This window comes from Amblyraja radiata, chromosome 23 (genome assembly GCF_010909765.2).
Source record: "Amblyraja radiata isolate CabotCenter1 chromosome 23, sAmbRad1.1.pri, whole genome shotgun sequence".
Lineage (NCBI taxonomy): Eukaryota > Metazoa > Chordata > Chondrichthyes > Rajiformes > Rajidae > Amblyraja > Amblyraja radiata.
Genome location: NC_045978.1, coordinates 25,152,871 through 25,166,437, shown reverse-complemented (window position 1 = coordinate 25,166,437; position 13,567 = coordinate 25,152,871). Strand labels below are relative to the sequence as shown.

The 13,567-nt window shown below is 46.1% G+C and overlaps 1 protein-coding gene across 2 annotated transcripts in view; it reads right to left on the bottom strand.

Annotated features, from left to right (window-relative positions):
• Window positions 1-12,357, bottom strand: part of actr5 (actin related protein 5) — a 33,090-nt gene extending 20,733 nt beyond the window's left edge. For both annotated transcript variants that reach the window (XR_004415462.1, XM_033041864.1), the window contains exons 1-4: window positions 11,945-12,357; window positions 11,222-11,445; window positions 7,888-8,057; window positions 3,340-3,557 (exon numbers count right to left, since the gene is read on the bottom strand). Coding sequence is in view for 1 of the 2 variants with exons in the window: in XM_033041864.1 (XP_032897755.1) it covers window positions 3,340-3,557; window positions 7,888-8,057; window positions 11,222-11,445; window positions 11,945-12,325 (993 nt within the window). In the remaining variant the exon portion in view is untranslated. The remainder of the gene's footprint in view (window positions 1-3,339; window positions 3,558-7,887; window positions 8,058-11,221; window positions 11,446-11,944) is intronic.
• Between the last annotated feature and the right edge of the window lie 1,210 nt (window positions 12,358-13,567).

Below are 13,567 nucleotides of genomic sequence, written 5' to 3'. Positions count from 1 at the left end.
CTGTCCACGTTCTCCAGAGATACGGTCTGACCGCTGAGTCAGTCCAGCACTTTGTCTTTTTGACGATGCAATCCAGAGTTCTTTTAATAATAAAGAAAGTAGAAATTATAAGCTAGAGCCATGATGGTATATTCATAGTATCCTGATTAATTGTGCACCACAATATTTTGTGCTTAAAATTATAACCAAGAAAGCTCTATGATGACACTAGTGTCATTGAAAACATTCACCCACTGTAATGGTATTCCTTTTTTTCTACCAAGGTGGAAATTAAGCAAACTTCATTAACAGGCTATGATATTGGCTGGCCTCCTTTCAATAGCAAATGCAGTGCAAGATTGCATTAACTACTCTATCCACAAGGTGCACAATAATAGACGATGGAACGGTTAAGTGCTGTGCATCTAATTGTCTACCTACATACTCCAAATTTCTGTGTTTAGATTAGTTTAATGAGTAAGCACAGAAACAGGCCCTTCTGCCCACCGAGTCTCAGCCGGCCAGCGATCTCCACACTAATACTATTCCACACACTAGGGAATATTTATAATTTGCCTACAAACCTGTACATCTTTGGAGTGTGGGAGGAATCCGGAGCACCCGGAGAAAACCCACGCAGCCACAGGGAGAGCGTACAAACCCCGCACAGATAGCACCCGTGGTCAGGATTGAAACCGGGTCTCTGGCGATGTAAGTCAGCAACTCTGCCACTGCGCCACCGTACAGCCCCCTATGCATGTACTTGTTGATGGGTTTGGAAGTAGTTGCGTGATTAGGATGGAAGGATATCATCACACAATACATCTGCCTTCAGGAAAATAGCGTGCTTCTTCCTGTACACAGAGAGAGAGAGAGAGAGAGAGAGAGAGAGAGGCACAGACATGCATATTCATTAATGCCTGAATGCGCCTGGTGTGGGGGACAGTGAGCGTCAATGGAGTTGATGCAGAAAATGGCCATTAAAGAGAAACAGAAATGAAGAGGGTCACAGTTTCCTCCCTGTCTCATCAGCCTGTGCAAGCTCCCTGAAAGAGCCGATCTAATTAGTCAGCCATCATCAGGCAAGACAAAAAAGCTAAATAATTCAGTAATTACCTCCAGCCTCTAATCTCGGGCAACAGATGTTGCAGCACCTAGATATTTCAATAACAAAGAAGCACATTTGAACCCTCAGATTTAATTAATTGAAAAAAAATTAAAAGAGGCAACGGCTCCCTTACAGCGCCAAAGACCCGGGTTCGATCCTGACTACGGGTGCTGTCTGTACAGAGTTTGCACGTTCTCCCTGTGACCACGTGGATTTTCTCCGGATGTCATTTTCCTCCCACATTTCAAATGCATATGTGTTTATAGGTTAATGGGCTTTGGTTAAAATTGTAAAATGCCCCTAGTGTTTAGGAAAGTGCTAGTGTATGAGGATCGTTGGACGGCACGGACCCAGTGGGCTGAAGGGCCTGTTTCCTCCTGTATCTCTAAAGTCAAAAGAGACCATGGCTTCTGCATCCTAACTTGTTGGAAAGATGTATATTTGGAAATAACTACGTCCCTTATACTGAAGATCATTGTGATGGTGACTAATCTTGCGTGACTATGGCTATTTTTATAACTAAGGCTCAATTTTTTTATTTTTTTTTAAAGGGTGTTTAGGTTACTGGTCTATCCAATGTTATCCATTTTTTTCTGAGAAATAGAAACCTGACTTGCAGGAAAAAAAATGCAACGTTTCAAGAGTAATCAGCTTGACTTAGCTGGTACAGGTCCACCATCAAAGTGTTGGCGACTGGTGGTCCGCCCCCCCCCCCCCCCTTAATCAGGGCAAACCCCTTCACGGAACCCCTCCCAAAAATGTGGCACCTAGGCCTGGCGAGTCAGCCGATCTCAACCTCATCACGACTGGCGCACTGAACAGTGGGTCTCATTTGCCCAGTATTGCCGGAGCTTGGAATCTCCAGCCCGCCAGGAGACGGCTGATCCATTCCTATAGCCAATTTCCGCCAACGGCTTTACAGCCTCCAAGGCTGTGACCTCTGTTGGTCTGGCAAAACCAATAATTCGGAAGGGCTCGGGAACCAATGGTGCCGAAAAGTCAATGGTGGACCTGTCGCGCTCAAGCCACAAGGTTGTTGGTTCAAACCTCCCCTGGTCCATCTCTTTGCATCATCATCATCATGGTTGAAAACATCAACGGGCACGGTGCCTTACAATGCTCTGTACGACAGTGATCGCAACTTCTACTGAAGTGTGGATGGCCATTGGCTCTCTAATAGCTCATCTGCCCTTTGACAGGTCTTGTTTTTGGTCCTGCTCAGGGGTCCACAGCCCCCTCCTCACCTGGCAAACCAGGTGGGGGAGACAGTTTAGTCGCCGACTATCCGACCATGGAGCAGGTAGCACGGGATTACATGGTACCCGTGGCAATATCGCAGGGAATGTAATATTGTCACTAGAGTATCTTTCGTAGGAGACCCAAACGTAAGGTTCTGTTAGTCAGGTATTGAGGAATTTTTCTGAGGGCAACAAGCAAAATCATCAACACATTAAGTTGTAGACACATAGCACGGAAACAGGCCCTTCAGACGACTGATCTTGCAGCAACCATCATACACCTGTTTATACTAATCCTGTGGCTGAGGGTGAAGGTATGTCCTTCTATTCTGAGTCTGTGCCCTCTGGTCCTAGACTCCCACTAGTGGAAACATCCTGTCCATATCCACTCTATCCCGCCCTACGCTAATCAGTCTGAGGAAGGGTCCCAACCCGAAAAGTCAGCTATCCATTTTCTCCAGAGATATTGCCTGATCCGCTGAGTTGCACCAGCATTCTGTGTCGATCTTTGTCTAGCGTAAATTGCCTGTCACATTCACTCTCTTTATAGTGTGGAGTTGACTCTGAAATGCTTTGGAACGTCCAAGTGCTGAGGGCATGAAAGGCTGAACACATTCCCACAAGATAGACTCTTGAGCTTGTTCCCCCGTCTTGTGGTGCATCACATGCATGATATGGATGAGAATGGAGAGTTTAGTTTAGAGATACAGCGCGGTAACAGGCCTTACGCCCACCGAGTCCGCGCCAATCATCCAAACTAACACTATCCTACACACATTAAGGACAACTTTACAGGTCAATTATCCTACACGTCTTTGGAGTAGCGGAGATATGCGGGGCACCTGGAGAAAACCCACGCAGGTCACGGGGAGAACGTACAAACTTCGTGCAGACAGCACCCATAGTTAAGATCGAACCCGGGTTTCTGGCGCTGTAAGGCAGCAACTCTACAGATACGCCACCATTAATGAACACGATGGATAACGTTTCATTGGTGTAGCCCGAATCCTTTACCTGGATGCTGAGCAGTCTCTCTAGCCTCTCCTGGTCGAGCTGAAGCTTCTCCTCCCTGCGACGAGCGTTGAGCTCCTGCAGTCTGCGAATCTGCTGTTGCCGCCGTTCCATCTTCTCCTCCACTGTCAAAGTGCTAGCCAGCAGCTTGTTGTTGAAGGGCAACTGCATCCTGTGAATGTTCGTCTCATAGAAATCCGGGAGCTTCCACAGGTCGAGTTCTACAAAAGGGCAAATACTTAGATCAAGGCCACATCAGAATTGCAACTCAAACTTCAAGACACCCAGGTCAGAGTCCAGCTTCCTGCATCCAATAACATTGTTCAAAGAAGGGTCTTGACCCAAAACGTCACCTGTTCCTTCTCTTCAGAGATGCTGCCTGACCCGCTGAGTTAGTCCAGTATTTTGCGTCTATCTTCAGTGTAAACCAGCATCTGCAGTTCCTTCATACACACATTGTCCTTTTATTTATTTTTAAATCAAGTCCAGAGTAGGGGAATCAGGAACCAAAGGGCATGTAAGGCAAGGGGGGAACAATTTGATAGGGACCTGAGGGGTAACACTTTTTTTTACACAAAGGGTGGTGGGTATATGGAACAAACTGCAGGTGGGGGTAGCTGAGACAGGTATCATTGTAAGGTTTCAGAGAAATTGTGACAGGTACATGGATAGGACAGGTTTAGAGAGTTGTAGGTCAAGCACAGGCAGGTGGAACTAGTGTAGTAAATGTTGATCTTGTTTTCACGCTGTATGACTATCACTCGAAGTTGAATACTGGAGGGTAGAAACAAGGAACTGCAGATGCCAGTTTACAACAAAAAAAGACACCAAGTGCTCACTCAAAAATGGCGGCTATAAGAAGATGAAATATAGTTATTTATATTTATACTGGCGAACATAGATAGGTGATATTTCAGGTGAGGACCCTTCTTCAGACTGACACTAGAGAGCATAGCTTTAAGGTGAGAGGGGTAAAGTTTAAAGGAGATGTGTGGGGAGGGGTTGTTTTTTATTTTACACAGAGTGGTGAGTGTCTGGTACATGCTGCCAGGGGTGATAGGATAGTGGCATTTAAGAAACGGTTGGATAGGCAGGGAATAGAGGGATATCAGTTGTGTGCAGATAGAAAAGAGAGGGTCCTGGCATCATGTTTGGCACAGATATTGTGTGCCGAAGGGCCTGTTCTTGTGCAGTACTGTTCTATGTGTAAAATATTTCATCCTCCTAGATATCGGGGCAACAAAGGTTTGTTCTGAAGTTATTTTCCGGCCTCATTACATTACAAGGTGGTGTCAGGCAGGCAGCTCCATGATTTACGGCAGCACAGAGACGCAGCAGAGGAGTTGCTGCTTTATAGCGCCAGAGACCCGGGTTCCATCCTGACTACGGGTGCTGTCCATATGGAATTTGTATGTTCTCCCAGTGACCGCATGGGTTTTCCCCGGTGCTCCAGTTTCCTCCCAAACTCCAAAGACATGCAGGTTTGTAGGTTAATTGCCTATGGTAAAGATTGTAAATTGTCCTTTGTGTGTAGGATAGTGCTAGTGTACGGGACGATCGCTGGTCGGCGCGGACTCAGTTTCCGTGCTGTATCGCTAAACTAAACTACTATTAAGGGCATGGCTGGACCAAACTGTTCATCAATAGTTGTCCTTGAACAGTTCATCTAATGTAGCTGAAGACACGAGGAAATCTTCAGCAAAAACACAAAGAGCTGGAGTGACTCAGCAAGTCAGGCAGAATCTGTGAAAGGAAATTGAAAGACGACTTTTCGGATCGGGACGCTTCTTCAGATGAAGGAAGGGTTCTTCAGTCTACAGATGCTGCCTGACCTGCTGAGATCCTCCAGCACTTGAAGGTGTTGCATGAAAGGTGGTCCAAGATTTTGACAGGCATTTGCCAAACACTCACCTTAGTAAAACACACTGAGCACATCTCCTTTAAACATTGCCCCTCTCACCTTAAAGCCATGCCCTCGAGAAATGTATTTGTTCCTCCTGGGAAAAAGATTCTAATTGGTATTTGAATTCCACCAGACTAACAACAAGGCAACCAGGGACAGGGTCCCATTAAATCTGGGATGTTAAGATTATGATTATACAAGTTAACGGTTTTCAGATGTTGCAATGACTGGTCAGACAAATATGCAGCTGAAAATATCCTCCAGGCAACAGGCCTAATGCATTGTCATTGTTTAAAAAAATGGCAGCTATAAAGAGGATGAAATATAGTTATTTATACCCGAGCTCAGTGGAACCATAAACTAACAGGTGCAAAACATATGTAGCATAAAATCAAATTAAGTAACCAGTAACGGCAAAAAGCGGCAGTGGTATTATTAAAGAGTTCTTCAATAAATCACCTTCATCTTCTGGCTAAGGTCAGGCTTTCACAGGTTGGTGTATTGAAGTGATGTGGCTGTATCTGCTTACAATAAATGTAGATGACACACACCATGTATAAAACAATAGGTGTATTCTTGAGTATGGCCAATATTCAAAAAATGAATAATGCAGAAAGGAGCTGCAGATGCTGCTCTATACCAAAGATAGTCACAAAATGCTGGAGTAACTCAGCGGGTCAGGCAGCATCGCTGGAGAAAAGGGATGAGAGACCTTTCAGGCTCAGTCTGACCTGCTGAATTACTCCAGCACGTTGTGACTATCTATTCAAAAAATGAAACTGATTAAAGTAAGCTTTTACAGGAAAATGCTCAAAACGATGTTTTTCAGAAGGAGGGGAAGTTTTGTGTTTATATAGCACATTTTAGGTCCCTTGCTGTAAGTCTCAAACTACACATTATAAGGTAATTAATGCTCTAATAAATGAAAAAGCCACAGCTAATTTATGCACAGCAAGCTCTCTCAACTAAGCAATGCGACAATAACCAATGACAACATTTTCTTGATAAAGTGGCATAGCTGGTAGAGCCACTGCCTCACAATGCCAGAGACACGGGTTCGATCCTGACTTCGGGTGTTTTCTGTGTGGAGTTTCCATGCTCTACTTGTGACCATAAGGGTTTCCTCCATGAGCTCCTGTTTCTTCCCACATCCTAAAGACTTCCTTCCACTTTCCAAAGACGTGTGGGTTTGTAGGTTAATCAGCCTCTGTAAATTGTCCCTGGTGTGTAGGAAGTGGAGAAGATGGAGAACATGGATAGGCAAAATTTCGGGTAGGGAACTGATGGGGGGGGGGGGGGGGGGGGGGGGAAACGAAAGCTGGAAGGGGGGTGGGACAATGTTTAGCAAGTGATAGGTGGATACGGGTGAAAAAGTGGATATGGAAAAAGTGTGAGATAAGGATAGCAGAAGCACAAATTGTGAATCCAGAGAAAGGAATATATAATGGAAGGGAAAAGGAAGAAATGGGTGTACATCCTGTTTGGGCACGGGAAGAGAGTGGTACAAGAGGGAGAGCAGGGTGAAAAGGTGTTTGTAGGTTTGCTACCTAAAATTGGCTAATCCAATGTTCATCCAGTTGGGTTGCAAGCTACCCAAGCGGAATAGGAGGAGCTGTTCCTCCAGTTTGCGTCCGGCCACACTCTGGCAGCGGAGGAGGTCCAGGACAGAAAGGTCAGCGTGGGAATGGGAAATGGAGTTTAAATGGTTTGCAACCGGGGGATCCAGTAGGCCTTGGGAGATTTCTTCCTTGCTATGAAATTCGTGGCAGGTGAAGGTCACTCAGAACTCTCATTTTGAGCTGTGGTATGAACATAGAAAATAGGTGAAGGAGTAGGCCATTCGGCCCTTCAAGCCAGCACTGTCATTTCATATGATCATGGCTGATCATTCAAAATCAGTACCCCGTTCCTGCTTTCTCCCAATATCCCTCGACTCCGTTAGCCCGAAGAGCTATATCTAATTCCTTTTTTAATACATCCAGTGAATTGGCCTCCGCTGCCTCCTGTGGCAGAGAATTCCACAGATAAGCTGTAAAAGGTATATAGCACTGTGCAATGGAGGCAGCCCAGGGCAGAAAGATCGGAATGGGAATGGGAAGTTCAGTTCGTTGTCTACTGACGCCATCAGTGGCAAATTATTCGCAAAAAAAATCAAGGTTGAATTAGGATAGAAAGCGAATTAGGGAAAATTCCTCTCCGAACATCTCTGTTCTATCTAGTCTGCCCTCAAACCCCAAGGCAACAGGAACAAGCTTCGAGCATCAGGTGAAGCAAATATTATTTATAATGACACTTGCCATTCTATACCTACTAAATAGCTAAAGAATTAGTAACAATTTAGCGGCGACACAGCAGTAGAGTTGCTGCCTTACAGCGTCAGAGATCTGGGTTCAATCCTGACTATGGATGCTGTCTGTACGCAGTTTGTACGATCTCCCTTTGACCGTGTGGGTTTTCTCCGGGTGCTCTCATTTCCTCCCACACTCCAAAGGCATACATGTTTGTAGGATAATTGGCTTTGGTAAAAATTGTAAATTGTCCCAAGTGTGTAGGATAGTGCTAGTGTACGGGGATCGTTGGTCGGCGCGGACTCGGTGCCTGAGAGCCTGTATCCGTGCTGTATGTGTATCCATGCAACTCTAAATTACCTTCCATGTAGTCGCCTGCGATGTAGCAGTGTTCATGAAGAATTTCCTCCACTCTGCTGAGCGTGATGGCCGGTAAATGTCCAGGGTATTTGAGCTGCAGCAGGCGTTGCATGTACGACGCTGCTTGGCTTCCACCAAGATTAATCCTTTTACTGTTACAGGCATCCAGCCTGCATTTGACAAAGAAAATATTCATCATCAAAACACAAAGCAAATGCAGTCTGATACAAATATACAACTCTATAGGATGCCCTCACACATACCATTTCTTGGATGAGGATAACTGGATAGCAATGTTACACAAAGAACTGCAGCTGATGATTCACAAAAGAGGGCACAATAGTGCTGGAGTAACTCAATGGGTCTGGCAGCATCTCTGGAGAACAAGGATCGGTGATGTTTCGGGTCAGGACACTTCTTCAGACACAAATCTGAAGAACTTCAGTATGAAGAAGGGTCCCAACCCGTAACATCACCTATCCATGTTCTCCAGAGATGCTGACACACCCATTGATTTGCTCCAGCACTATTGTGCCCTTGAACTAGTTTCTTTAAGATGGAGTGAAATCATATCTGTGTTCAAGAAGGAACTGCAGATGCTGGAAAATCGAAGGTACACAAAAATGCTGGAGAAACTCAGCGGGTGCAGCAGCATCTATGGAGCTCCATAGATGCTGCTGCACCCGCTGAGTTTCTCCAGCATTTTTGTGTACCTGTGAAATCATATCTGTCTGTTTTTGTCCTATTTTAACCTCTCTTTTAAGTCAGTGGTCCATAGACCTCAGAACTCATCGTTGTGGTATCGTGCAGGATTCTTTCTCACTCAAAGTTGGCCACTTCATCCGACTGCTGTGTTTTAGGGCTCACCCCAGCTTTAGTCAGCCAATGCGAGTTGCCATGGGCTCGCTAGATTGTTGCATTCCCATTTTGCTTCCAGATGCCCAACAAGCTATTTCCTACCTATTTCCCTACCATCCCCTCCCCAAATGAATTTAAATCCAAGGATTGGCATTGGCTCAGTTGGTGCAATCATGAATATTAACTCTTGTTTCTCCTTCCACAGTTGCACACTTATTTGCTATTCCCAGAGTTTTCATTTTACACTTCCTGTATCTGTAGTTATTTTTCTTATTTTTTTCTTATTTTCATTTAATAGAAAAGATCCAAGAGAGTCAAGAGTGTTTTATTGTCATATGTCCCAAAATGACATTCTTACTTGCAGCAGCACAACAGATAAGTAAGGGAGATAAGGGAGAGAGAATACAGGGAATTATAGACCAATTAGCCTGGCATTGGTGGTGGGGAAGATGTTGGAGTCAATTATAAAAGATGAAATAGCGGCACATTTGGATAGCAGTAACAGGATCGGTCCAAGTCAGCATGGATTTACGAAGGGGAAATCATGCTTGACTAATCTTCTGGAATTTTTTGAGGATGTAACTAGGAAAATAGACAAGGGTGAGACAGTGGATGTAGTGTACCTGGACTTTCAGAATGCGTTTGATAAGGTCCCACATAGGAGATTAGTGGGCAAAATAAGAGCACATAGTATTGGGGGTAGAGTGCTGACAAGGATAGAAAATTGGCAGATAGGAAACAGAGTCGGGATTAATGGGTCCCTTTCAGAATGGCAGGCAGTGTCTAGTGGGGTACCGCAAGGCTCGGTGCTGGGATGGCAGCTATTTACAATATACATCAATGATTTAGATGAAGGGATTCAAAGTAATATTAGCAAATTTGCAGATGACACAAAGCTGGGTGGCAGTGTGAGCTGTGAGGAGGATGCTGTGAGGATGCAGGGTGACTTGGACGGGTTGGGTGAGTGGGCGGATGCTTGGCAGATGCAGTTTAATGTGGATAAATGTGAGGTTTTATCCACTTTGGTGGTAAAAACAGGAATGCAGATTATTATCTGAATTGTGTAAAATTGGGAAAAGGGGAAGTACAAAGAGATCTCGGGGTCCTTGTTCAACACTCACTGAAAGTAAGCATGCAGGTACAGCAGGCAGTGAAGAAAACTAATGGCATGTTGGCCTTCATAACAAGAGGAGTTGAGTATAGGAGCAAAGAGGTCCTTCTGCAGTTGTACAGGGCCCAAGTGAGACCACACCTGGAGTATTGTGTGCAGTTATGGTCTCCAAGATTTGAGGAAGGACATTTTTGCTATTGAGGGAGTGCAGCTTAAGATCACGAGGTTAATTCCCGGGATGGCGGGACTGTCATATGTGGATAGAATGTAGCGACTGGACTTGTATTCACTGGAATTTAGAAAGATGAGAGAGGATCTTAAGATTATTAAGGGTTTGGACACGCTAGAGGCAGGAAACACGTTCCCGATGTTGGGGGAGTCAAGAACCACGGGCCACAGTTTAAGAATAAGCGGTAGGCCATTTAGAACGGAGATGAGGAAAAACTTTTTCACCCAGAGAGTTGTGAATCTGTGGAATTCCCTGCTTCAGAAGGCAGGATGCCAATTCTCTGGATGCTTTCAAGAGATAGATAGAGCTCTTAAAGATAGCAAAGTCAGGGGATATGGTGAGAAGGCAGGAACGGGGTATTGAATGTGGATGATCAGCCATGATCACAGCGAATGGCAGTGCTGGCTCGATGGGCCAAATGGCCTACTCCTGCACCAATTGTCTAAACATATTGTGTAAAACCCATAATAAACAAAAAGTTCAGTATATATAAAAACAGACAAATTAGATAATAGTGGTGCAAATTCAAAAATCTATATAGTTCAGAGCCCATTTGGAGAAAGTAGCTATTCTCGATATCCTGATCAAAAGTTATCCCGAACCTGATTGTATCTCCATGCTGATTAACTGTTTATAGGCTGTACAACCTTTCCTTTAGAACATTTACAACATTTCAAAAATGAATCATTTTTATGATTCAATTGCTTTGGGCAGTCACAAAAATGGTTAAAATAATTCAGCAGATATTCAAAGATAGATTGAAAAAAATAATACATTTGGAACGAAGGTATACACAAAGTGCTGGATTAACTCAGCAGGCCAGGCAGCATCTCTGGATTACATGGATAGGTGACGTTCCCGACCCGAAATAGCACCCATTCTTTTTCTCCGGAGATGCTGCCTGACCTGCTGAGTTACTCCAGCACTTTGTGTGTTTCTTCGTTACATACCAGCATCTGCAGTTCCTTTCTACACAATACATGTGGAACTGCAGGTCGAGCTTCTGGCTCGAAGTTTAATCACTTTGCTCCGATACCAATCTTACTCTATAATATACTGTAAACTGGAGGGAGGCATCATGCAAGTGGTTTTTGTGCAGTTTCTTTTCACTCTATCAATGAAGATACTCCACAAACCTGCCATTCAGCACTGGCAAAATATGACAGCAATGGTACCCAGAGGAAATGATCAGTCCAGTGGAGTTTGCTTTATTATTTCGCCAAAAGCTGTAGAGATTGTCAATTCCATACGACACTTTGGGAACGTGGTAACACTCGAAGAGGAGTTCGGACATTAACTGTCGGGAATACAGTGGATTACACGGAGCTTCTGTTAGAACGACTGGATGTTCCACACGACTCTGTAACAGGTACACATGGAAGTAGTTAGCCCAATTTTCACAACTTACTACAGCAGCTTCTATTATTTAAAATAACACAACATGCTGGAGTAACTCAGAGGGTCAGGCAGCATCTCTGGAGAACATGAAGAGGTGAGGTCAGGAATTTACTTCAGACTGATTCCACTCCTCCCCACCCTCCTCGCCCCGCCCAACCACCCCCCTCAGGATTCCACCCCTACCACCTCCCTGCAGTACCCCCTGCCCACCCCCATCTAACAACTCCCGCTCACACAACTCCCCTGCCCCGCTAAAATCTTTCTGAGTCATCTCATCCCCTTCAACCTCCTCCAATCCCTCCCACCTCACCCCACCCATCTCCCTCTCATCCACACCCCCCCCCCCACCCATCTCCCTCTCCCACTCTCCCCCCCCTCCCCGATGCCCCCCAATCCTTCTCCCCTTCCCTCAGCATCCTACCCCCATCCACTCCTCTCCCTCCCGGGTCTGTAACCTGCACCTGGGAGGCGATGCCGAAGTGCTGGAAGATATGGTCGAAGATGTGCTCCTGTATGTCGAGGTTGACCACCACGTTCCTGTCGAACTGGCTCTTGAGGAGCCAGCGGACGAGCTCGACGTTGCCGATGTCGTTGCCGACCTGCGTGTCGCTTCGCGCCGCCCCTCGGCCCCGCGCCGCCATGTTCCTGAAGAGCAGCCGCGGTGCCCGCTCCGCCGCCGCCCAGTCCGCCCGGCACTGGAACGACCCGTTGTCCACCACCAGCGGCAGCCGGCCCTCCCCCAGCTCGAACACCGGGTCCGCCGCCGCCTTCGCATCCCGAAAATAGTAAACATTGGGCGGTGGCGGCGGCTCAGCTCCATCTCGGCCCATGGACGACGCCATCTTGGTCCGTCCACAAAAACAACCCCTCCACACACAAAGCGCCCGGAACTTTTGTTCCTGCTGCATGCAGTTATATGAATGACAACAGGTAGTTTAACTTCATATAAAGTTCTGTAACTGTCAGTCTAGCGACCACACTTGTGGGGGCCACTTTGTAAATTTGGTTGTCTTATCGACTCTCGATGGCTCGTTTATGAATATGCCACAGTCGTTACAGACTTCATTAAGAAATGTGTGGAGGACTGCATCCCCATCAAAACCTTCCGAGTGTTTCCCAATCAGAAACCTTGGATGAACTTTGAGATCCGCACTCTTCTGAAGACCAGACACCGGGCATTCATGTCAGATGATACAGTGGTCTACAAGAAGTCCAGATACGACCTTGGTAAGGCCATCGAAAAGGCTAAAAGGGACTTCTGCTCCAAGCTGGAGGATGAGACAGATGTTCGGCAGCTGTGGCGGGGCCTGAATGCAATCACCTCCTACAAGGCGAAACCAGGAGGCAGCTCGAATGTCGGCGAAACATCACTCCCTGACGAGCTCAATGTGTTTTACGCACGCTTTGATAGGGAGAATACTGATGTGCCTTCCCGAGCCCCCATTCGCTGTGATGGTATCTCAGTCTCAGTCACAGAGGCCGACGTCAGGAAATCCTTCAGAGGGGTGTACCCCCGAAAAGCACCTGGACCTGATGGTATACCCGGTCGTGTTCTAAAAACGTGTGCGGACCAACTGGCTGGAGTTTTTACGGACATTTTCAACCTTTCACTACTGAGGTCTGAGGTTCCCACCTGCTTCAAAAGGGCATCAATTATTCCAGTGCCCAAGAAGAGTAAGGTGACGTGCCTCAATGACTACCGACCTGTGGCACTAACGCCTGTGGTGATGAAGTGCTTCGAGAGGTTGATCATGGCGAAAATCAACTCCTACCTCGACAAAAACCTGGACCCACTGCAGTTCTCGTACCGCCACAACAGATCAACGGTGGATGCGATCTCGCTGGCTCTCCACTCCGCTCTGGACCACTTGGACAACTAAAACTCATATGTCAGGCTGTTATTCATTGATTACAGCTCAGCATTTAATACAATCATCCCCTCCAAGCTGGTTACCAAACTCGCAGAACTGGGTCTCTGCGCATCCCTCGACTTCCTCATCCACAGACCACAGTCTGTTCGTATTGGTGGAAATGTGTCAGACTCGATAACAATCAGCACGGGATCACCTCAAGGCTGCGTGCTC